General features: G+C 45.7%; 1 protein-coding gene across 5 annotated transcripts in view; it reads right to left on the minus strand.

Moving 5' to 3' along the window:
* Window positions 1–22372, minus strand: part of KCNH5 (potassium voltage-gated channel subfamily H member 5) — a 277982-nt gene that overhangs the window by 219860 nt on the left and 35750 nt on the right. Inside the window, exons 2-5 of one of the 5 annotated variants that reach the window (XM_053287203.1) lie at window positions 22027–22150; window positions 18425–18531; window positions 8965–9093; window positions 2237–2281 (exon numbers count right to left, since the gene is read on the minus strand). In XM_053287203.1, the coding sequence (XP_053143178.1) occupies window positions 2237–2281; window positions 8965–9093; window positions 18425–18531; window positions 22027–22150 (405 nt within the window). Of the gene's footprint in view, window positions 1–2236; window positions 2282–8964; window positions 9094–11694; window positions 11805–13504; window positions 13610–14174; window positions 14241–18424; window positions 18532–22026; window positions 22151–22372 lie in introns of those variants that run through there. The other 4 variants (XM_053287204.1, XM_053287206.1, XM_053287208.1 and 1 more) reach the window with 4 other exon arrangements.

Genomic DNA, 22372 nt, shown 5'->3' on the forward strand with positions numbered 1-22372 from the left:
TGACAGAGCTGGCAGTTGTGTGGGCGGCTGATCCGGCCACCCAGGGCTGCAATAGTGATCGTCTGCAGGGGATAACATCATCTGTGAGCGGCTAAGCCCACTCTCCCCACAGACCCTCTAGAGGCTCTTCACACTGATCGTGTAAAGAGACTCAATGTCTGAGTCCGATTAAGGTTGTTCCAACAACAATTTTAGTTGTTGTTTTTCTTTTCTTTTTAAAGAATGGACCCTGATACACCTCATAAAGATCTAGCAGCCAAAATAGAGGTAGCTAAACACTGGAAATACTCAAAAAGTCTATGTGTTGAAAATTGGTTTAATAGAGTCTGAGAGATAGCATTATCCGAAAAACTAACCCATCAAATCAGATTAGTTAGAGAAGTAACAAAACAAGACAAGTTTCTGGAAATATAGTTTCCATTTATTGAATATGTCAATAAGGGATGGTCAGTTTGTAGCCCTCCATCCACTCAAATCACATTTTGGAATGATGTGCTTTCTTGAATTCCCCCCCCCCCCCAATTGTCTCCTATCAAGTTGTACCTGCATGCTCAGCAACCAACAATCTCTTCTTAGCACTGGACTTGCGTATAACCTCAAATGGCTCTTAATTTCTGGCATATATTCAAGTTTGTATTGTTTGTTCATTTCCATTGCTGCACAGTTTTTACACATGTGCTGTATTTGTTTAAAAGAAAAGAAAATTACTTATTTTTTAAAAAAAGAAAAAAGAATGGACTCTGAAAGATCCTTTTGATGGTCTAAAAGTGGGAAATGCTGGCATTACAAGCGCCCTGATGGTTCCGTTCAAAAGAGGAACTTGCCCAATTTTCTGTTTCTCACTGTGGCCAGCAAGATGTTTCCAGTAAGCTCCCAAAGAGGTCATGAAGGAGATAGCTCTCCCCTGCTGTTGACCCCCAGTAACTGGCATTCAAAGGTATACTGTTCCTGAATCTGAAAGTTCTACATAGCTTTGATCGTTAACAGCCATTGATAGACCTCTCCTCCATGCATCCATCTAATCCCACTGTAAAGCCATTTAAACTAATAATGATCACACTACCACATTTGATAGCACAGAATCCCATAAAATAATTATGCACTGGGTGAATCAGTACACACTAAACACAGTAGTGTTGCTGATGCTACAATGCTAACGATGTGGCAAGGATAGAGAGCCATTATCAGTAGAAGAACAGGGACTAACTAGGCCATCTGAAGGCTTATCACCAGGAAAGTATGGGCTATGTCTTCTCCTCCTCCTCCTCCTCCTCCCTCTCCCTCTTCTTCTTCCAGTTTAAAGCATACTAATGCAAATTATTGTGCTTTTTTTCACAGCTGTTTAGGGACCAGATTTTTCTCTCTCTCCCTTGTTTTCTATTCTTTTTCTCCCTCTCTCACTACACTAGAAACAAGGGTCCTCACATGAAACTGATTTCCAGGAAATTTAGGACCAAAAAAGGAAGTACTTTTTCACATAGGACATAATTAATCTGTGGAATTTTCTGCCATGAGATGTGGTGTTGGACACTAGCTTGGATGGCTTTCAAAGGGGCTTGGACAAATTCATGGAGGACAGATCTATCAATGGCTACTAGTCTGATGGCTATGGGCCATCTGCAGCCTCGGAGGCAAGATGCCTCTTATTACCAGATGTAGGGGAGCAACAGCAAAAGAGCCTTCATCTCTTGCCTATGGGCTTCTCAGCTTCTCACATCTGGTGGGCCATTGTGGGAAACAGGATGCTGGACTAAATGGGCCTTGAGCCTGACCCAGCAGGGCTGTTCTTATGTTCTTAAGGCTCTGTCTAGTAGCATCATTATTAGCAGGTTTGCACCACTGAAAAAGCAGTCGGCACTTGCTCTCTCTTTAATAAAACATTAGGGTAGCTCTACTGGGTTGTAATTAACCTCTTTGTCATGGACTGCCTCATCTTTGCAAGGGAAGGAAATAATGAAGGCATTTAAATCAACATGTCAGAGTGGCATTCAAGATCTTAATCAGAAACAAAAATGGTTAGGTTAACAACAGTGCCCGGGGCCTAAGGACTGCGGGAGAGTAATTACAGCCATTTGGATGCTGATCCCTGCGCGCCCAAGTGTAAGCAACACCGGCAGACAACGAAAGGGTCCCTGTGCTTGTCTTGCAATCCACCACGCAATGGTTAACCCAAATGCACATGACACAACTCCACACAGTGCTGGAAATGACACATATTCATGGCGCACAAACTCACAAGAGGAATTGCTTTTTCCCGATCCAGAGTGGAACGATGAGATACCTATCAGCCAGCAAAATCAAAGAAAAAGCAAAGTTCTATGTTTTATTGATTTATTTGACATATTTATATACCACCCCAGACCTGCATCTCCGGGCGGTGTACAACAAAATGCTATATCTGTTGGTAAAAAGCAGGGATGAACGACGTCAAACATAAAAGGAGAGGCCTGCTGGATTAGGCTAATGGTCCTAAGGGATTAGGCCACAGATCAATGGTAGAGCATCAGCATGCAGAAGGTCCCAAGTTCAGTCCCTGGCATCTCCAGGAAGGGCTGAGAAAGATTCCTGACTGAAACCCAGGAGACCTGCTGCCAGTCAGAGCAGACAATACTGAGCTAGATGGACCCATGGCCTGACTCAGTAGACAGCAGCTCCTCATATTGCTATGGCCAACTAGTCCAGTTGGACATATGTTTTTAACAGTGGCTAGCTGACAAGCAAATCACAAAGTATTTGTCCCCCAGGATGTAGAGACGTTGCAGAAACCCTCTGAGAAGTTTCACCGATCTTTCAGATGTGTTTAGCTTCTCTTGAAAAATACTCAGAAGTTTCTCCTTGGGAGGAAAATTCAAAATTCACTTTGAACTTTCAGCAGATGCTCGGAGTTGCTTGAGCTCCTGCAATTTTGCTCCCCTTGCTCAAGCATTGCACCTGTGCAGCAAGGATGGCAGATAGCTTTGTGTAATTCCCTGCAAGATATATGGACTGTGGGGAAATGGGACAAATGACATTATCCTGCACAAGTAAGCCCATTAGAAATAATAGGCTGACTCTTGTGTAATGTCATTTGCACAGCTTGTGTGCATGCAGTGTTACTGGACTGACTATCTTTGTGCAGTACGTCAGCACATCATTAGTCTGGACTACAAGCGCTTGCCTTAGCAAAAGTAGATACGTAGTGGTTAGAGTGCTGGACTAGGACTGGGGAGACCCGAGTTCAAATCCTCATTCAGCCATAATATTCAGCCATGATATTATAAGTGACTCTGGACCAGTCACTTCTCTCTCAGCCTAACCTACTTCACAGGGTTGTTGTGAGGAGAAACTTAAGTATGTAGTACACCGCTCTGGGCTCCTTGGAGGAAAAGCGGAATATAAAATGATGATGATGATGATGATGATTAATACTAGTGTGACATGCTTGCACTGGTGCAGCATAGTCTGGATGTCAGCCGTTGATTCAAGAGAATGCAAGGCACAGGCTGTTTAAGCAGATCCCTCCTCTGCCTTGAGCCAAATTCTGTGGGTGGAAGCAGATGAAAGCATTCTAATGACGGAGGACCCATCTGCAGGCAGAATGCAAAGCTACTTAGTTCTCTGCTGGTGCCTAATCATCTATGTATGAAGAAAGAGGGAACGTGTTCAATGCTCATTTTACAGACACTGAAATTCTATAAGTTGCCAACTCATTAAAACACAAAATAAGTGCTTCTGAATTCCTGTTCAATTTTTCAGACATGCCATGTTGCTCTGCTGTTGCTGCTGCTAAATGTTTTAAGGTTTAGCTTTAATAATACATGGAAATAGTTGTCTTGTTCTACTTTCAAACATATGATGTCCTTGTGCTGAGTCAGGCTGTTGGTCTGAGAGATGTGCAGACATCGTTTGAGAAAATTCCCCAGTGTTTTTGCATGGGAAGACCCTGACATTTTCTCTCAAATTTCAATTTGGAGGATTTTCTATTTCATAATTGGACCATCCTGCCCAGATTTATCTACTGCGACTGGCACATATACTGATGGGATCTCAGCTGTTGGTGATTGACCAGGATAGAGCACTTGTGTTGTGGTGGACAGCTAACTAAAAATGTCAACCCAGTGCGCAGCTGCTGTGAAAAAGGCCAATTCCATGATAGGGATCATTAGGAAGGGGATTGAAAATAAAACTGCTAATATTAGAACGCCTTCAGACAAATCTATGGTGTGTACATTTGGAATACTGTGCACAGTTCTGGTCAATGCATATCTAAAAGGATATTGTAGAACTGGAATAGGTGCAGAAGAGGGCAAGCAAGATGATCAGGGGACTACCTTCCTTCCTTACAATAATTGAGATTTTTTAGTTTAGAAAAAAGGTGGCTGAGGGGAGACATGATAGAGGTTTATAAAATTTTGCATGGTTTGGAAAACGTGGATAGGAACAAGTTATTCTCCCTTTCACATAAAACAAGAATCCCATGAAACTGATTGGAATGAAATTTAGGTCCAACAAAAGGAAGTACTTTTTCACACAGTGCATAATTAATCTATGGAATTCTCTGCCATGGGATGTGGTGATGGCCACCAGCTTGGATGGCTTTAAGTGGGGCTTAGACAAATTCATTGAGGTCTATCAATGGCTACTAATCCTGATGACTATATAGACTACCTCTATGTTCAGAGGCAGAATGCTTCCAAATACCAGTTGCATGGGAGCAACAGCAGGAGACAGGGCATGCCCTCACCTCTTGCCTGTGAGCTTCCCAGAGGCATCTGGTGGGCCACTGTGTGAAACAGGATGCTGGTCTAGATGGGCCTTGGGCCTGATCCAAGAGGTCTCTCCTAATGTTCATTAGAGCGTGGAGTTGCTTTGTTGTTGTGCTGTGTCATGCTCTCTTCGAGTCAAAGAAAGTTTATTTCAATTTTCCCCTGGCATTAATTTATTTTTATTTTTACTGAAGCAAACGATTAACATTTATCTTGGGTAACATAAGTCTGCAGCAGTTTGTACAGAAAGCAAACGAAGAAAATTTATTTTAATATGCACTGTCAGGCTGCAGATACAGTGACTTCTTACAATGTCCAGTTTAAACTTTTTGTTTGCATTTATGGTGAGAAAATGGTAAGAAAACCTAATGGCGCAGTGGGGAAGCAACTTGCCTAGGGAGCAAGAGGTTGCTGGTTCAAATCCCCACTGGCATGTTTCCCAGACTATGGGAAAATATATGCACCTATATCGGGCAGCAGCAATATAGGAAGGAGCTGAAAGGCATCATCTCATACTGCATGGGAGGAGGTAGTGGTAAACCCCTCCTGTATTCTACCAAGAAAACCACGTGACTCTGTGGTCGCCAGGAGTCAACACTGACTCAACGGCACAATCTTTCCATTCTTTCTTTCTTTATGGTGAGAAAAGAAATTATTAGCAGGAACAACTTTGGAAAACTTCTACCAGAAAGGAACCATAACTGGGATGCTTAAAAGGACTTCTGTTGTTTCATAAATTACTTATGAATTGTGGGTTTGCTGGATAGAAAATTCCAATTGAATAGTGTTTTTCTTTCCATTTGCAAATTGTCTCTCCACTGATCTGCACTTCTGAGTGAGTTAGAAGCTTTTTCAATAATAAGACATTTAAATTAATTTAGAGGGGAGAAGGTAAGTAATAATTATTTTTCAGCAAAATAGGAAACTCTAAAGGAGGAACAAAACATCACCAATCTATGGAAATGGAGATAAAGGTATTGCTTCCCAGATATATATCAAGGGGAAATTGCTAGATATATTGTTTTAAGGATGGGAGCAGAAGATTATTAAATAAGAAAAAGTGAAACTTCTCATATAATCAATAGTATTCTCTACAAGGCTCAACCTATATGCTTATGCTATTGTTTCATAAAAGGGGAGAAAGCAAGCTAGACCAAGCTTTCAAGAGACTGCCTGACATCCAGACAGACTAAAACTGTGCTAGCACAACAAAGTTGCTCACATACAAGAAGGTTACGGAGCTGCATGAAGGTGCAAGGCTACTTGAAGCTGCACACTCTCTTGTGCTGTCATTGCACAACAAAGATATTCAAGCACAGTGCTCCCAGCAATGGGGATTTCCAAATGACTACAACTCCCAGCATCCCCAGCTGCAATGGCCTTCGGCTGGGGATTCTGAGAGTTGAAGTCAGCAATGTCTAGAAATCCCTGTTACAGGGAACTGGTCAAACACTGCTGGAGCAAATACCTGAAAAATTCACAAGTCCCCTTTAAATACTAAGGCTTCCCTATGGAATGGGAGGGGCCAAGCCATCCTGCCTTAGCAGCAGACTATAAAACCCAGCAGTCTCTTGAGAGACACCACTGGAGCAACATTCCTCTCTTGCAGTACCCAGCTCTTGGTTGGTGCTGGCCGTGGTCCTGACTGGTTGCCCTGTGAGCTGTCCTGGGTCTGAGGCATCCCACTGAGAAGATCATGGTGCAGCATGGATCAGGATAGGGTTGAGCATGCTGTAAGCACAGAAAGCATATGCCTTGCCACTGAGCTCTGCCCCCCTTAATGCTTGCATATTAACTGGCTATTGTGAAAGTGAGATTAGATCGAAAGCTGGGACATGTGGAACAAAAAATGTTTCCATGCACAAAACCCACCTCATCAAGCCATTCAGTCTCAGATATGTATTGCTTTATTGTCTGAAACGCCTTTTCAGTAGTAGTAGTATAAACTGTTGGGGACGTGGGACATAGCTATGTACTTACAACATAGCAGAATACAGTATATTGGGACAAGGAGACTGCTGAACGTTAGCATCAATATTTTAGTTCTAATGAATTTTTCAATGAAACTTACTCTTTCTATGAATAATGAACAGGGCCTCAAATTTATACAGCTATTGAGAAACTGTGACATTTTGGTTATATATTGTGTGTGAATCTTGTGGTCCCTAAAAAACAAGTCTTTGTTAATGAAATGTGTCTTCCCAACTACAAGTTCTGTCTCTTTCATGAGATGCTTCATCCTAGTGCCTTCTTCACTCCCCATCCCAGACAATCCAACATTTCCCAGTAAATTGTAATTTATGTATCTCTCCGGCTCATAATTCCAAAGTAAACTCAGTTGGAGAGCCTCTAAGTATATTGCAATGTTGTTTGGAAGAGACAGAAAATGAATTATGCATACGCCAGACTCAGCGTTTGACAAACAGGGCTGCTGCTTCTAGATACTGGAATAATGTGGAAAGCTGTCTCCTGTTGAGCCAGACTCAAGTCCATCTTGATCAGGATAATCTACTCTGACCAGCAATGTCACTCCAGGGGCCTCAAGTAGAGGTCCTTTCCCAACTGTGCGATCTGTAATCCTTAAGCTGAAGATGCCAAGAGCTGAATTGGGGATCTGTACTCCATCATTGCACTACGCCCTTCCAAAGAATGATATTGGGCATAGAACTGAAGAGTGTATTCTCAGGAACGAGTCCCATGGCTGGGCTTTTTGGCCCCGTTCTTCTGAGGCCTCATATCCAGCTGTTCTTTGTGCACCAATAACAGCCTGATCAGTTGCTGGCACAATTTAGTGGCCCACATACCATCTTTATATATAATTCTCTTAAATGTGTCTGTCGCTAATCCCATGCATGGCAGCTCTCATGAGAGTTTGTGAGCAGCTGCCGGGGGGTTAGTGATGGGGATGGGGGAGAAAACAGTGATGGCGGCCGGCAGAGGGCCAGAGGAGGAGGTGGGCCTGCCAGCTGGCTGGCAAGTGAAAACATGGCTGGCCAGCAGGAGGAAGAGGCAGGCTGGCTGGCTGGAGGAAGTGCGGCCAGCCGGTGGGAGGAAGCAGCAGGCCCGCTGGCCAGCCAGCAAGAGGAAGGGTGGCTGGGAGGGTAGGAAGATGCGGCCGCAGGCGGGAATGGGCGGGTGGTCTCAGGCCGGCCAGCCAGTGAAGGTGGCGGGTTGGCGGGCTGAGGCAGCTGGCAGGAGGGTGGGCAGCTGGATGGATGGATGGCCAGCTGGCCAGGGAAATAAGCAGAGGTGGGGGAGAGGAAATGGCTGCGGCAACTAGAGGTGCAGAGGTGCCCGGCCCAGCTAGTTAAGTCTAAAGCAAGACGCACACACACAGCTCCGTTCTGTCCAAAGCCTGTCAGCTGCTGGTTGTAGAGGTGAAGTGCCTGCCTGTATGCCTACTAAGCACAGTGTCATTGCTGTAGTGATGCTGCTCCCATGATTCCATGGGAATAGTGTTGCTGCAGTGATGACGCTGTGCTTAGGAGTCATGGAGGCTCTCCCCTGCTAACTGAGCAAAGAGGCACCTTTTGAGTAGAACAGAGCAGCTTATCTGCATCTTGCTTAGAAGGATGAAAGACTGCGCAGAATGTAAGTCACTGAGTCTTCCGAGACAAGCTTACACAGAATTCTCTCACTTTTTTCCTCATCTAGATTTCTCAACAGATTTTGGAATTTCAAACTGCCTGGTCTTAAAGTAGCAGAACCGATGCATTAGGACTCCTTCCATTCTTTCTTTCCAAACTTTGTACAAAACACTGAAGATATGAGCAGGACTGAAAAGGCCATCCTCAATGAAGGAAGGCCAAGCACCCCAAGCTCCCAACATTTCTGAACTCAGAAAAGTCCACTCCCTCCTCGCTCACCTCACCCTTTCCACCAGATCTCTACCAGGCTAATGGGGAAGGCAAGAATACAGAGAGCAGGCTTCTCCGACCCTTGTATTGGCTCTCAGAAAGAACTCAGATAATCACAAAGTAAAAACAAGGTGGACACTGGGGGGGTTCACCCATCTCTGCAAAACACTCTGGGTGCGTGCGTGTGTGTGTGTGTGTGTGTGTGTGTGTGTGTGTGTGTGTGTGAGAGAGAGAGAGAGAGAGAGAGAGAGAGAGAGAGAGAGAGAGAGAGAGAGCGCTAAACACAAAGAAAGAAAGATTCAGAAGTCCTTTCCCCCTCCTCACAATCTCCTCAAGCCTTTTTACATTCCATTAAAAATTACCTTTTGTTGATTCATCTTCAATGGGTTGCTTGAATAAAGTGATATCTTTAAAAGTGCACAGGAATAAAACCACTTTGTCATGCTCGTTTCTTATAGGTGCAATTTGCATGTAAAACCAAACAGGTGTTCCTGGAATGGGGAAAAATGGATATAAAATAAAATATACATCATGTAATGCAAAACAGCAGCACAAAGGCAGTTTCATCATGATTATCAATTATTGTTTAAGGCATGAGGTGGCCAAAGTTAAAAGTATTCATCTCCCACTGAATGCTGTGGGAGATTTAAGCACTGAAATTCACAGGACCTCCTTAACCTGGTGGTGGTGATGGTGGTGGAGATGATGACCATCATTATCAACAACAACAATGGCCATGGCCTCCAAGTTCAGAGGCAATATATCTCTAAAGCTCAGTTGCAGGGGAGTAAGAGCAGGGGAGGAGGCATGCCTTCAGCTCTTGCCTGTGGGCTTCCCAGAGGCATCTGGTGGGACAAAAACAAAGTGCTAGACTGGATAGGCCTTGGACCTGATCCAGCAAAGCCCCTCCTCTCCTCTTCCTCCTGTTGTTTTGAACTAGCTAAATGTCCACCAAGTGGGAATACATATGAAAATGTAACTGTAGCACAAATGTGTGGTAACTGCATGCAAGTCCTCACTTCCATCCCGCTTTGCTCCACTTCCATTCCTTTTTGTTCCTTCCCTCTGTCTGTCTCCCCTCTTTGTCTGCACCATTTGAAGCTCTGCTAAGCCTGCAGGGCTAGCCTTAGGGGTGAGCAAGCTGGGCAGTTGCCATGGGCACCTACCTGAAATGAGGGGCTGAGCCGAGTTTGCACAAACCGCACAGTTGGGCAACCATGAGGAGAGGTGCCAAAGGCACTCTTTGCCCAGGACACTATTTATCCGAGGGCTGGCCCTGGAAGCATGGTAGCTTTGCTCCCTAACTGAGAGGTGTGTTGACTGCTAGCGTACAAGCAGGTCTAGGTGATAGTTGCAATGGGACAGTGGTTGCAAATATCACAAACATACATGGGAAGAGCCTTGCTTAATCGGACTGAAGTCCATCTAACTGAGGTTCTGTTTACAGCCATAAATGTGTGCTCACACACAAGGCACGGAGGCAACAGCTCTCTCCATTATTTACCAATGTCCCCAGCATCTGGTATGCTAGAGGTTCTAGAGGGACAGACCTCCTACCTCTGGGTAGACTTGGAAGCAAGAATGAGTAGACCACCAATTGTAGCACAAATAATCCCTTTTGCCACAAGCATTTAGATGCTGTTCTATCCTTTCTAATCAATTAAAAAAAAATCTATGTTCATCATGTAGAAGAGGCCACAATAATGCCACAGGCCATCAGCCAAAGATTTGCTAGTTATTGGAAACCAAGATGTGAACGCTGGCCTTCCTCTCCTCTACAGCCTCAAGGTCATGCATGGGTTTCTTCCTCTCCTTGCTTTATTTATTTATTTATTTATTTATTTATTTATTTATTTATTGAAGTTATACCCCGCCCAAACTTATGTCTCTGGGCAGCGAACAACAATCAAAACACATATAAAAGTTAAAACAGTTCAACATATAACACATATAAAAGTCAAAACAATACAATAATTTAAAAACCATAAAATTAACAAACAGTATCTTTTAACCAAAAATCTGAGAAGGCTTGGGTTAAAAAATGGGTTATGCATCATGCCCTGCTGCAATTCTCTTTTCCTAGTCTCCCATTTCCCTACATTGGCTGCTTTCTCAGTCCCTCCTAGTGCTGGCCCAAAATGGCCTCCAGAGTTGCAGTCCCATTCGCAGGGAAAGAAACTGCGATTGTTCTGAGGTTGGGGGTAAAACCCATGACGGTGATAGTCTTTCTGTTGACCGCCATTTTCAACTCTCCACCCCAGTAACTCCTATTGGCCACAGGGACATTAGGAGCAGAGGCATAGGATTACCCTATTATTTCTTTGCCCTCGTCTCTCTGCTCCAAGTCTCTTGTGTTTGGTAGACTGATACTTTTAGGACACTCCCTTCTGCTTTGTTCTCTCTGTTCCTTCTTCTTCCTTCCACCAGGAGCTATCCAGTACAGGGTGCAGGCCTTTCTATTCAAGTTTGTAAATAAACATTGACTTGTTTCAGCCCTCAGGCAATTGTCTCCAGATTTCCTCTGTGAGCTCATAAAACTGGGTTTCTCTGCTAAATAAGGGGTTGGCTGACATTCTCCCCTACATGTTTTGCCTGGAATGCCCCTCAGAATGACACTATAGCCCAATTCAGACATTATGCTGTACGGGTGCACAGATGTCTGTGCACTCATTCATGCGTTTGTGTGAATGTACCTGTACCTACAACTGTACCCGTGTTCCTTTTAAAAGTGAACCTGGATACAGGCCATTTAAATGCATGGTACAGAAGTGTATGTACTTCTATATCTGCATTCAGCATACCATGTGAATGACTGTACCTGTGTACAGATATGTGCCTAGGTACACTGTACAGTCATTGTATGAGTGCTGTACATAACATATGAATGGGCCTTTTCTCGTCACCTTTTGCCACTGCCATGCGCATTCTGGGGGGAAAGATGCATTCTGGGCAGCCTCACCACTGCCGCAAAATAGGCAGCAGTAGCAAAAACAGCTAAGCCAGGAGGGGCAGTTTGGGGCCCCCTTTGCCCCTCCTCCATATATTTCAACTCCTTCAGCTCAGCTTCTCCCAGGCCCTTCTTCTTGTCTTACCCCTCTCTAGGGCAGAGGTCGGCAGACTCAAGGCCCCCAGCAACTACTTTTATTTTTCCAGAGCCTTGGAACCTATCAGCACAAAACAGCTGGAGGAGGTGGAGCCAGTCACAAAATGGCAGCTGGAGGAGGCAGAGCCAGTCACAAAATGGCAGCCTATACAGAATTCTACATCTGCAGAATTCCCCCTCCCCTCTGCCTCGTGCTGCGGGGAGGTTCTTTTTCCCAGCCCAGCTCAGCACGAGGACCAAGAAGGGTCCTGATTGGCTGGCCGGGCTTGGTGGGCGTGGTTTCGGCCAAAACCGGCCTTCCATGCTCTGAGCCAACCAGTCCGTTTTGGATTGTCCCCTCCCTCCCTTCCCTGGTGCAGAGCGGGTCTAGAGATTGGTCGCCTCTGGGGCCGAGTAGGAATTTTTTGCCCTTAACCGATTGGCCATGGTTGGGGTTTTTTTTGCCTACTCCGTTCTGTATTCAGTGAGTAGTTAGGTTTTAGGTTGGCCACGTTAGCGGTAACAGTGCGGGCTGAGGGGTAAGCAAGGTATAGTATCGGTGAGCACCCTTGGATATTTAAAGGTAGATTGGTTAATCGCTCCTTTGTTGCCTGTGCGGCGCGGGGAGTAATTGATGGCCATGAAACCTGCTCCAGGTCTTCACCATCCTTTGGGCTGCGCGGTCCGGGGGGGTGAATACCTGGAGCTGTCCAGGTCCCCTCTTCTAAGGGGGTGGTTGGCTTTGATGGAATAGGGCAGGGCGTGCCTGCCCCTTTCCGGAGCCAGGGTGTGTCGCCCAAAGTGGCAATGGGTAGGATGAGGGTAATCCTAGCCCTTGCCTAGGAGCCCGCACTGTTTCGTTGGTGATTCATCACCCACTGTTCAGTTCGCCTTTGCCGGTTGTTAATTAATCAATAAAGAGTGGCCCTTTACCCATAAAGAATGTCTAAGTGTCTTCTTGGGCTGGGGTCTGGGAAAATAAGGGACTTCACTATCAAAACCCCTGAATGCCAAGAGAATTTTGCTGCAGGATATGAGGGGAGAGGAGAGCTGGTCTTGTGGTCGCAAGCATGACTTGTCCCCTTAGCTGAGCAGGGCCCGCCCTGGTTGAATATGAAAGGGAGACTACAAGTGTGAGCACTGTAAGATATTCCCCTCAGGGGGTGGAGCTGCTCTGGGAAGAGCAGAAGGTTCCCAGTTCCCTCCCTGGCTTCTCCCGGATAGGGCTGAGAGAGATTCCTGCCTACAACCTTGGAGAAGCGGCTGCCAGTCCGTGAAGACAATACTGAGCTAGAAAGACCAATGGTCTGACTCAGTATATGGCAGCTCCCTATGTTTCTATGAGGGGCTGTTTTGTGAATGAAGAAAATTAAGAGAAATGAATGGGAGAGAGAGTGAAAGAAATCCAGAGAGAGATTCAACTTAATGTGGCCATATCCCCACTCTGCTTGCCAGTCAGAATTGCAGTCTTGGCTGGAAGGGAAGGGAGGCAGAAGCAAACCCAAAGGCCCGGAGTACCAGCAGCTCCCAAGCTCCTGAACGCCAGCCCCCGCTGTAGGGTCTGAGCAGCTTGGCCAATGCCTGGCAGAGACTTTTTGGATGAAAGTGTCTGAGTCAATAGCAGCCAGAGGCCATTTTCGCTGCCAACCCCCTCTGGGACAGGCAGGCAAGGAGCTAAGCCAAGCACTGCCAGAGGCATCACCACCCCCGCGGCCTCCCTCACTCCATTTGCATTAGCAAGTTTTCACCACAGAGAAAGGTACTGAAATCTATCTTCTGGTTGCCTTTTTAAAAGAAGCCCGAGAGACGTAAGAAGCAACCTAAGGCAGGTCATTGGTCCCGCTCTCTAGGTATTGTCTATACCGACTGGCAGCGGGCACGACAAGGTTCAGTGGCGGATTGATGGAGAGGCAGAGTAGGCATTTGCCTGTGGCGGCCACATTTGAGGAGTGGCAATTTTTGTGCTCCTCAAATTTTGCGCCACTCTTTGAGGCGGCGGCTGCAGCAACAGCGGGGGAGGGGAGGGGAGGGGAAAATCTCCCCCCTTCACCTTCTTAAAAATATGCCTCTGCACAATAGGATAGGGCACAATGGCAGCCACAGTGGCTGCGAGGAGAGCGGACGAGGGGAAAGTTCCCCCTTTTGCCCTCTAAAAAAAGCCACTGCCGGGATGGGGCACAGCGGCGGCCGCTGTGTGAGGGGCAAGGAGGGGAGATTTCCCCCCTTTTTACCTTTGCTGCATGGTGGGATGAGGCCAGCGAACTCCTCCCAGCTCCCCTCCTCCCAAGTGACTGCACTGACCTCTCTGCAGTGCAGCCCGTTTGGGGGGCCTTCCTCCGTATGGGCGGAGGAAGGCCCCAAAGGGGGCCGCAAAGAGGCTCGTGCGGTCACTGGGGAGGAGGGGAGCTGGGAGGAGTTCACCCCCCTCGCCACCCGCATCCCGCTGTGCGGTGGTATTTTAAAAAGATAAAAGGGGGAGGGGTCTCTCACCTCCTCACAGCAGCAGGCGTCTTTCCCAGTCCTCTTTGGAGATGCCAGGGATTGGACCTCGGACCTTCTGCAGCCAAGCAGATGATCGGCCACTGAGCTATGGCCCCGTCCCCAAAGGGATCTTAAAGAAGGCAGCACTCACAGAAAGCTGCCTTATACTGAGTCAGACCACTGGTCTCTCTAGCTCAGTACTGTTGACACTAACTGGCAGCGGCTCTCCAAGGCTTCCGGCAGGAGTCTTTCTTGGCCCTAGCTGGAACTGCTGCCGGGGATTGAACCTGGGGCTCTCCGCCCTGAGCGACCACTGAGCTATAGATTCCTGGCTTGATCAAATCTTCCTCCCCATGTTTGTCAATGTTTTCAAGTGGGACCAAAATGAGAGGAGAGATTTGACACTTTCACTGGAAGACCCATAGACCTTGTCTCGTCATTCTAAGACCAGGGCAGGGGCTTAGCAAAGGGCTGTTCAGAGTCCATTCAACTAAGCAAAAAAGTAGGGGACTATAAGTATGGAGTGGCACAGCAGGGAAATGCTTGAATACCAAGCAGAAGGTTGCTGGTTCGAATCCCCGCTGGTACTATATCGGACAGCAGCGATATAGGAAGATGCTGAAAAGCATCCTCTCATACTGTACGGGAAGAGGCAATGGTAAACCCCTCCTGTATTCTACCAAAGACAACCACAGGGCTCTGTGAGTGCCAGGAGATGACACCGACTTGACGGCACACTTTACTTACTTTATAAATATGGACCTGCAACAAAATGTTGCAGTATATCTCTGGGGTGAATATCTTTAGTCTGTTGTGTGAGTCCATGTATGTATGTGCACATACAATGATCAAAAGACTAATAGATTATCCTTCTGTTCCTCCGGAGAGTGTACATACATGAAGTTCTTAAATGTAAGTGGGGGGTTATCCCCCCACCCCCAACAAGAGTTTAAATGTCCAGACTGCTGCCTTCTCAGAAACACAAAGGTGTGAAATGACTGATAAGAAAACTAAAGAGTTTTAGACTCCTTTCCTCCTCAGAAGCAGAAGGATTTGTAAGTCTCTTGAGAGAGTATTCTTCAAGCAGAAAAATCTCCTGCTCTTTTTGTTCGAGCCTCTCTTCCTCACCACAGAGTTCCATTAGCACTGCCCATCCGGTTGTCTGTTAAGTGCCCTTTGAGTCTGCAAACATTCCACTCCACTGAGTTACAGTGAGGCAGGCATTTTTGGGGGGTGGAGGGGTTGCCCCCTTAGGGTTTTTTCTTCAGATTTTTGTGAAACCAACGTATCCACAGGTTACCGTGAGTCTGCTGGTACCTCTCCCTCACCCACAGGTGCTCTGGTTATGTGTCCATAAGGATCATAGCATTTCCCGTTCTTTCAGAAATAGATATTAGATTATTTACTAGGGACAAGTACCAGAAAACAGGGCCTGTTTCTGCTAAATAGGAAAAGTTGGAGCAAATGCACTAAATATGAAAAAGAACAAAGGTTCTTGTAAAGGCTGGTGCCTGCTATGTCCAGGAATCACTGGACCCAGAGGCTTTTAAGCCTGCAGAAATGCATTGTGTTTTTCCTTGAAGAGTCCACGTATGTAACCAACTGGAAATAAAAGAATGAACGCCCTTGAAGTGCTGACCTGCAGGGCTGATCTGGACAACGTGCCTCCGGAGATTTGGCCTAACTTGTACGAGTGCTCAGGTGGGCTGCACAAACGGAAGAGCAGGGAAGCAGAAATGCAAAGGATAAGAAGAAGTCATGGCAGAGGCCAGGAAGGACGTGCCAAGGATTTGTCTAGGAGATGCACTACATAAATGTGTTAGATAATATAAATAAAGAAAGAAAATAAAGAATGACAGCCTTACAGTCAGACCGTTGGGTCTGCATCCCATCTTTGTCAAGTTTCCGTTCCAGAGATGTTCTCAGACTCTGCCTAAGGGCACATAGATGAGAACACTACAGAGGGATCAGTAGACACGCGTTTGACCTGTCCTGCAGCACAACACAATTCATGTGGTTAAATACTGTTACAAAGGTGGGTTCCCCACTATTTGCAGATATGACAATGGATTCAGTGAGGGCTCCTGTCAATTTCAGCCTGGCTTGTCTTGCAAGATTTTGCACACAGATTACAAACTGTAGACATATATTTATTGATGGTAAATCTTTGCATTTTTGCAGAAGGACAAAGGGTTTGGAAAAGGGGTGCTGTTGCTATGGGGTGGGATGCAGGCTATATAAAACCAAACCACAATTCCCTGGGGCCAATAAGATAATTGGCACACATGCAGCGCTATCAGCAAAAGCTTCAGCATTATATGACATAGGACAGAACTCTAGGAAAACAGATGAGTTTCCATTGCATGCTTACTGAGAATGCAGTTTCAAGTTGAGGAGAGTTCACCCATCACTCAAACAGAACTCTGAATGAGACGGATTTTGGTCTCATCCAACAAAGTAATTCTTAGGATATTCATGAGCAAAGGCTCATCATGTGGTTTGGAGAACACTCACTATATTGATTCTTCAGTATATTAGATGGGGCCCTGGTTACTCAGATGGATAAGATTATGCTGCACACATGCACACGCATGCACGCACGCGCACACACACACGTAACATTTAGTCAATTAATTGGTTAGTTTAATTTAATTGGTTCGAAACAGGTTAACTGACTGTAAAGGTGTACTCCATTAACTGGGCAGCAGATTTATACTGCTTTAAACATCACTTCAGTGACTGTGGCTGGTGTCTACCATGTGTGAAGAGGGGTTGGGTTTTTTATTGTGAGCCCTTTGGAGACAAAGAAGCATATTAATTGTTGTTGCTGCTGCTGCTGCCTGGTGCACACAATTGTTCGAATCCAGGTTTAATGTGGGTTACAGACATTAACATGATTGTGTTTACTCACATCAAGGCGGTTTATGGCCCAAGATGAATCTGAGATTCCAGCCTTAATGTGGGTTCTCACAATCACACTAAAGATTGGTAACCCACATTAAACCTAGATTTGAACAACTGTGTGAACTAGCCCTATCTATGTGTAAACCAATCTTTTTTCATTGAAAAGCAGCAGTGTTATTATTATTGCTGACATGATGCACAGCATTACACAGGCATAGTGCTGAGCTGTGAGGTTGGTGTGGACTTCACAGGAAGCATCAGGGCTACTCTGAAGGGATGTTGCACAACTGTTTGGGACAATGGGGAAACTTGCAGAAGTGCTGTTTGCACAGCTGCCATTCTGAGTAGCTCCCTCCCTCCCTTCGAAGTCCTTAAGAACCTCCCCAACAATCCCGAAGATCGACATCTGAGGCCCTGTACTCTGACCCATCCTTATCAGAGGTTTGTTTGGCAGCTACCAGAAGCAGGGCCTTCTTGGTGGCAGTGCCTCATTCACTCTTCCATAGAAGGAGGTCTGACAGGCTCTCTCCCTTGGAACCTGTAAACATCGTTCAAAGATGTCTTTATTCCACACAGCTTTGAGATTGTTTTATCAAAGCTGTGTACTCGTAGCTGCTGCTTTTTATATGCAATTCTTTTTTAAAATATTAAACTTTATTTTAATATTCCTTGCATTGGTTCTGCAGTTTGGGAAGTCAGGATCGCAATAGCTTAAATTATACTGAATTGACTAAGGTTTGTTTAACTGGCAGCAGTGCTAAATCATAAACATATAGGCACACAGACCCCATTTCCCAGCATTCCTCTTTCATCTAGGTCTCTTGTCATTCTTATATAGCAATCCTGGTCATATATCCTCCACCCATCTGGTCTGTGACCGCAGTAAACTTACTACTACTACTATCCTCCGTCCTTTGCTTTGATCCATGTATAGCATATAGTTTATACAAGTTTTTTAGAGGTAATAGTGAGGAGGAGGAGGAGGTGGAGGAGGAGGAGAGCGGCTGACGTCCACACAAGTGAAGTGCTTATGCAAAAACATTGCACAGACGTAAGAAAATCACATAGATGCACACATTTTTTGAAGTTGCACTCTTGTGCTCTGGTGCAAATGTTCCCTGCAATGTAAATGGATGGAAGAAGAGATTGCCCAGCGCTCCACAGGTTATGCACATTATTGCCCAAGGATGTTTGTTCTAGTGCAATACCAGTGTGGCATGCCATCTGCCAAGATAGCACAACTAGCTAGCACCCCGTCCTTGTGTTCATGCACCACGTTTGCCCAAGCTCTTTGTCAGTCTGGATGTCAGCCAGAAATGTCAAATGCATCAAGCGGTGAACAATTTCATACATACTGTTTTTCTTGTACAAGAGGATTTCAAAGCAGTTCGACTCGTAGTTGTCAAATGTCTGCCGGACCTTTTCAATGGTTTTCTTGTCTGTGAGTTCCCCATACATGAAACTGGAGGGAGAGAGAAAGAGAAAAAAAGAGAAACAGCCATCATGAGCAAAACAAAAACAAAAACATAACATGCTTACAGAATTTTTATGGTTTGGATTGCAGCATAATGGTGGCGTATGCATGCTTAAGAATGATTTATGCTTTGGTTTTTTCAACATTTATGGTTACAAAATTGTTATGAAACCCTCTAAAGCAAATCATGGTGGAGGCTGTGTTGCTGGAGGAAGGATTTATACGGCTGCCTTGTAGCATTCGATTTAAGAGACGCGCTGGATATATTCTCAAGAATCCATTGCTTTAAAAAAAAGAGCTGATGATACAGAAGGTTTTATGTTCTTCTTACGAGTCCTGGTGTAATAGACATAAAAGGTTCAACATGATGAATTGGAGAGCATCCCATTAAGTACCATGAAAACAGAAACAGCCTCCTAAGTGCCAGTCTTTAGAGGGAAAAGGCTCAAGGGTTACTTCCACCCCTTTCCAATCTTTGACTGTGTTTGGTTATGTAAGGACAGCTTGCTCTCAGCTGAATCTAGGCCATTTGGGTGAGCTCTACTCATCTCACTGACATCTGTTGAAACTAATTTGTCAAGCATGCAAGACAGGGCCTTTTTGTGGTGGCCCCCAGGCCACGGAAATTGCTCTCAGACGGGATCTGCATGGTTCCCTCACTCCCAGACTTTCAGAGGAGACTGAAGACTGCCATTTTTATCCACACTAAGGACATAAGAACAACCCTGCTGGATCAGGCCTATTGCCCATCTAGTCCAGCATCCTGTTTCACACAGTGGCCCACCAGATGCAGCTGGAAGCCACAGGCAGGAGTTGAGGGCATGCCCTCTCTCCTGCGGTTACTCCCCCGCAACTGGTACTAAGAGGCATCCTGCCTTTGAGTCTGGAGGTGGCCTGTAGACCCCCGACTAGTAGCCGCTGATAGACCTCTCCTCCATGAAGTTATCCAAACCCCTCTTAAACCCATCCAGGTTGTTGGCTGTCACCACATCTTGGGGCAGAGAATTCCACAAGTTGATTATGCGTTGTCTGAAAAAAAAATACTTCCATTTGCTGGTCCTAAATTTCCCGGCAATGAATTTCATGGGATGGCACCTGGTTCTAGTGTTATGTGAGAGGGAGAAGAATTTCTCTCTATCCACTTCCTCCACACCATGCATGATTTTATAGACCTCTATCATGTCTCCCCGCAGTCGTCTTTTTTCTAAACTAAATAGCCCCAGGTGTTGTAGCCTTGCCTCATAAGACAGGTGCTCTAGGCCCTTGATCATCTTGGTTGCCCTCTTCTGCACCTTTTCCAGTTCTGCAATGTCCTTTTTTTAGATGTGGTGACCAGAATTGTACGCAGTACTCTAGGTGTGGCCGCACCACCACTTTTGGTCAATGAATAGCTTCCCTCCAATTTTCTGATAGATGGGTGTCGCTGTGTTTTATTGGTCGACATACCGCACAAGAGTATATCAGTCCAGTAATGTTGCATGCACACAAATTGTGCAAACACAAAAACTGCATACATGACAATTCACCAGAGTAAGCCCATATTTCCAATGGGCTTATTATTGTGTGACATCATTTGCATGGCTTTTGTGTTTGTGTGATGTGTGCAACTTGCTTGCATGCAGCATTACTGAGCTGATGTACCCTTACGTGGTATGTCAGTCAGTCATTTTTGGTGTATTTTAATGAAATTTTGTTTCTGTTTTATTTGGTTGCTGTTTTTAATTCTTTAAATTTGTTGCTCACCATCCTGGGGTTCTGCTTACTACCATAAGAGCAGGAGGAGAGCTGGTCTTGTCGTAGCAAGCATGAATTGTCCCCTTTGCTAAGCAGGGTCCACCCCAGTTTGCATTTGAATGGGAGACCACATGTTTGAGCACTATAAAATATTCCCCTTAGGGGACGGGGCAACTCTGGGAAGAACATCTTCATGCTCGCATGCAGAAGATTCCAAGTTCCCTCCCTGGCATCTACATGATAGGGCTGAGAGAGACTCCTGCCTGCAACCTTGGAGAAGCTGCTGACAGTCTGTGTAGACAGTACTGAGCTAGATAGACCAATGGTCTGACTCAGTATACGGCAGCTTCCTATGTTCCTATGTTCCAGGATGAAGCAAGATATACACCTGTAAATAAGTGACTAAGTAAGTAAAAATTGTTTGCTACCATGGGATGCTTAAGGCTAGGGGTGTGCAATTCGGATTTTCGGTGTTTCTATTCAGATCTGAACCGAAACACCCCTGTTCTGTTCTGTATCCGAATATGGCCCATCCGAATCACCCCTGATTAGATTCGGATCTGAATTAATCCGAATCTGAACCTGAATCAATTTGGATTAAAAAATGGGTCCCGGGGCAAAATAGTGGGGTGGAGTCGTAGTGCCCAATGGGTGGATTCTACCACCCAAATTTCAGGGGGATTGGTCAAAGGGCTGATTTCTGGTGAATTTCTGAAGTTTTAGTGTCTTTGGAGAAGATTGGGGGCATAACGTGGGTTCTGAGCCAAAAGAGTGGGGTGGGGTGGTAGTGCCTAATGGGTGGAGGCTGCCACCCCAATTGCAGAGTGATTGGGCAGAGGGCTGATTTTTGGTGAATTTCTGAAGTTTACGCGTTTTTAAGGTTTCCCCCCATTAAGTATAATGGAGGGTGTATCGCTTCACGTCAGGGAGAAAAGGGTGGCCTAGAGCGGTGTGGGGTTGGTGGTAGTGCCGGGTAGGGGCAAGGAAGCTACCTGAGTTTTTTCAAAGGATTTGGGCAGAGGGCTGATTTTTGGTTAATTGTTGAAGTTTACGCGTCTTTAAGGTTTTTCCTCATAAGTTATAATAGAATGGAGCTTTCAGCAGCCCCATAAGTGCACTTGGGGGGTGCTAGGGTGGCCCAGAGCGAGTGGTGGTGTAGTGCACATAGGGTGCCAACCACCCCCATGGGTTTCTAACCCATGGCGTACAGGGTTCTGTTGTTTCTGAGGTATTCTGAGTGTGGATTCTATGATAGCAAATTAGATTTTCAATGAGACACCATGAATCCACTGTTATTTGCTATCATAGAATCCACACTCAGAACACCTCAGAAACAACAGAACCTTTGCCCAATCCCCCTGAAATTGGGGTGGTAGCTTCCACCCATTGGGAACTACCACCCCACCCCAATATTTTGCCCCTGGGCCCATTTTCCCCCCAAATCAATTCAGATTCAGATTCGGATTAAATCCGAATCCGAACCGAATCAAGGGTGATTCGGGTGGCCCATATTCAGGCACAAAACAGAACAGGGGTGATTCGGTTCAGGTCCCGAATTGCACACCCCTACTTTATATTGTTTTTTATTTGATTAATGTTATGAGCTGCCCCAAGTAGTAGTGTACTGAAGGGGTGGGGTCTGCTGTATCACCTCATATCCTATGCTACGGCAAACAGAGAATTCAAATTTCACAGGAGGGACTCCCTCCCCACCTCCCCCCACAACCAAAGCAAGCCAAGATGACTCACCTACAAGTGCTGCTTTTCTGCATGACGTCAGCTCGGTGATACCCAGACAGTTTACAGAATCCGTCATTACTATAAACTACAGGCCAGTCCACAATTTGAGCATTGCCCAGTAAGAAACTTGATTCTAAAAGGGGAAGACAGAATGACAGAATTAATGACAAAAGCAAAAAGAAAGCCATCCAAGTTATTGGTGTTAACGCGGGCTGCAGCCGGGTGTGTGGTGGGGGCAGTCTCATTCCTCGGCTGCTGACTGATGAAGATGAAGGAGCCTCTGTGGGGATGTGGTGACAGTGGAGGAGGGGGTGAGCTTGGACCATACAAGCCCACGTGATGCAGGAGCCACCGC

The sequence above is a fragment of the Hemicordylus capensis genome, chromosome 1 (assembly GCF_027244095.1).
Source record: "Hemicordylus capensis ecotype Gifberg chromosome 1, rHemCap1.1.pri, whole genome shotgun sequence".
NCBI classification, from domain to species: Eukaryota; Metazoa; Chordata; class Lepidosauria; order Squamata; family Cordylidae; genus Hemicordylus; species Hemicordylus capensis.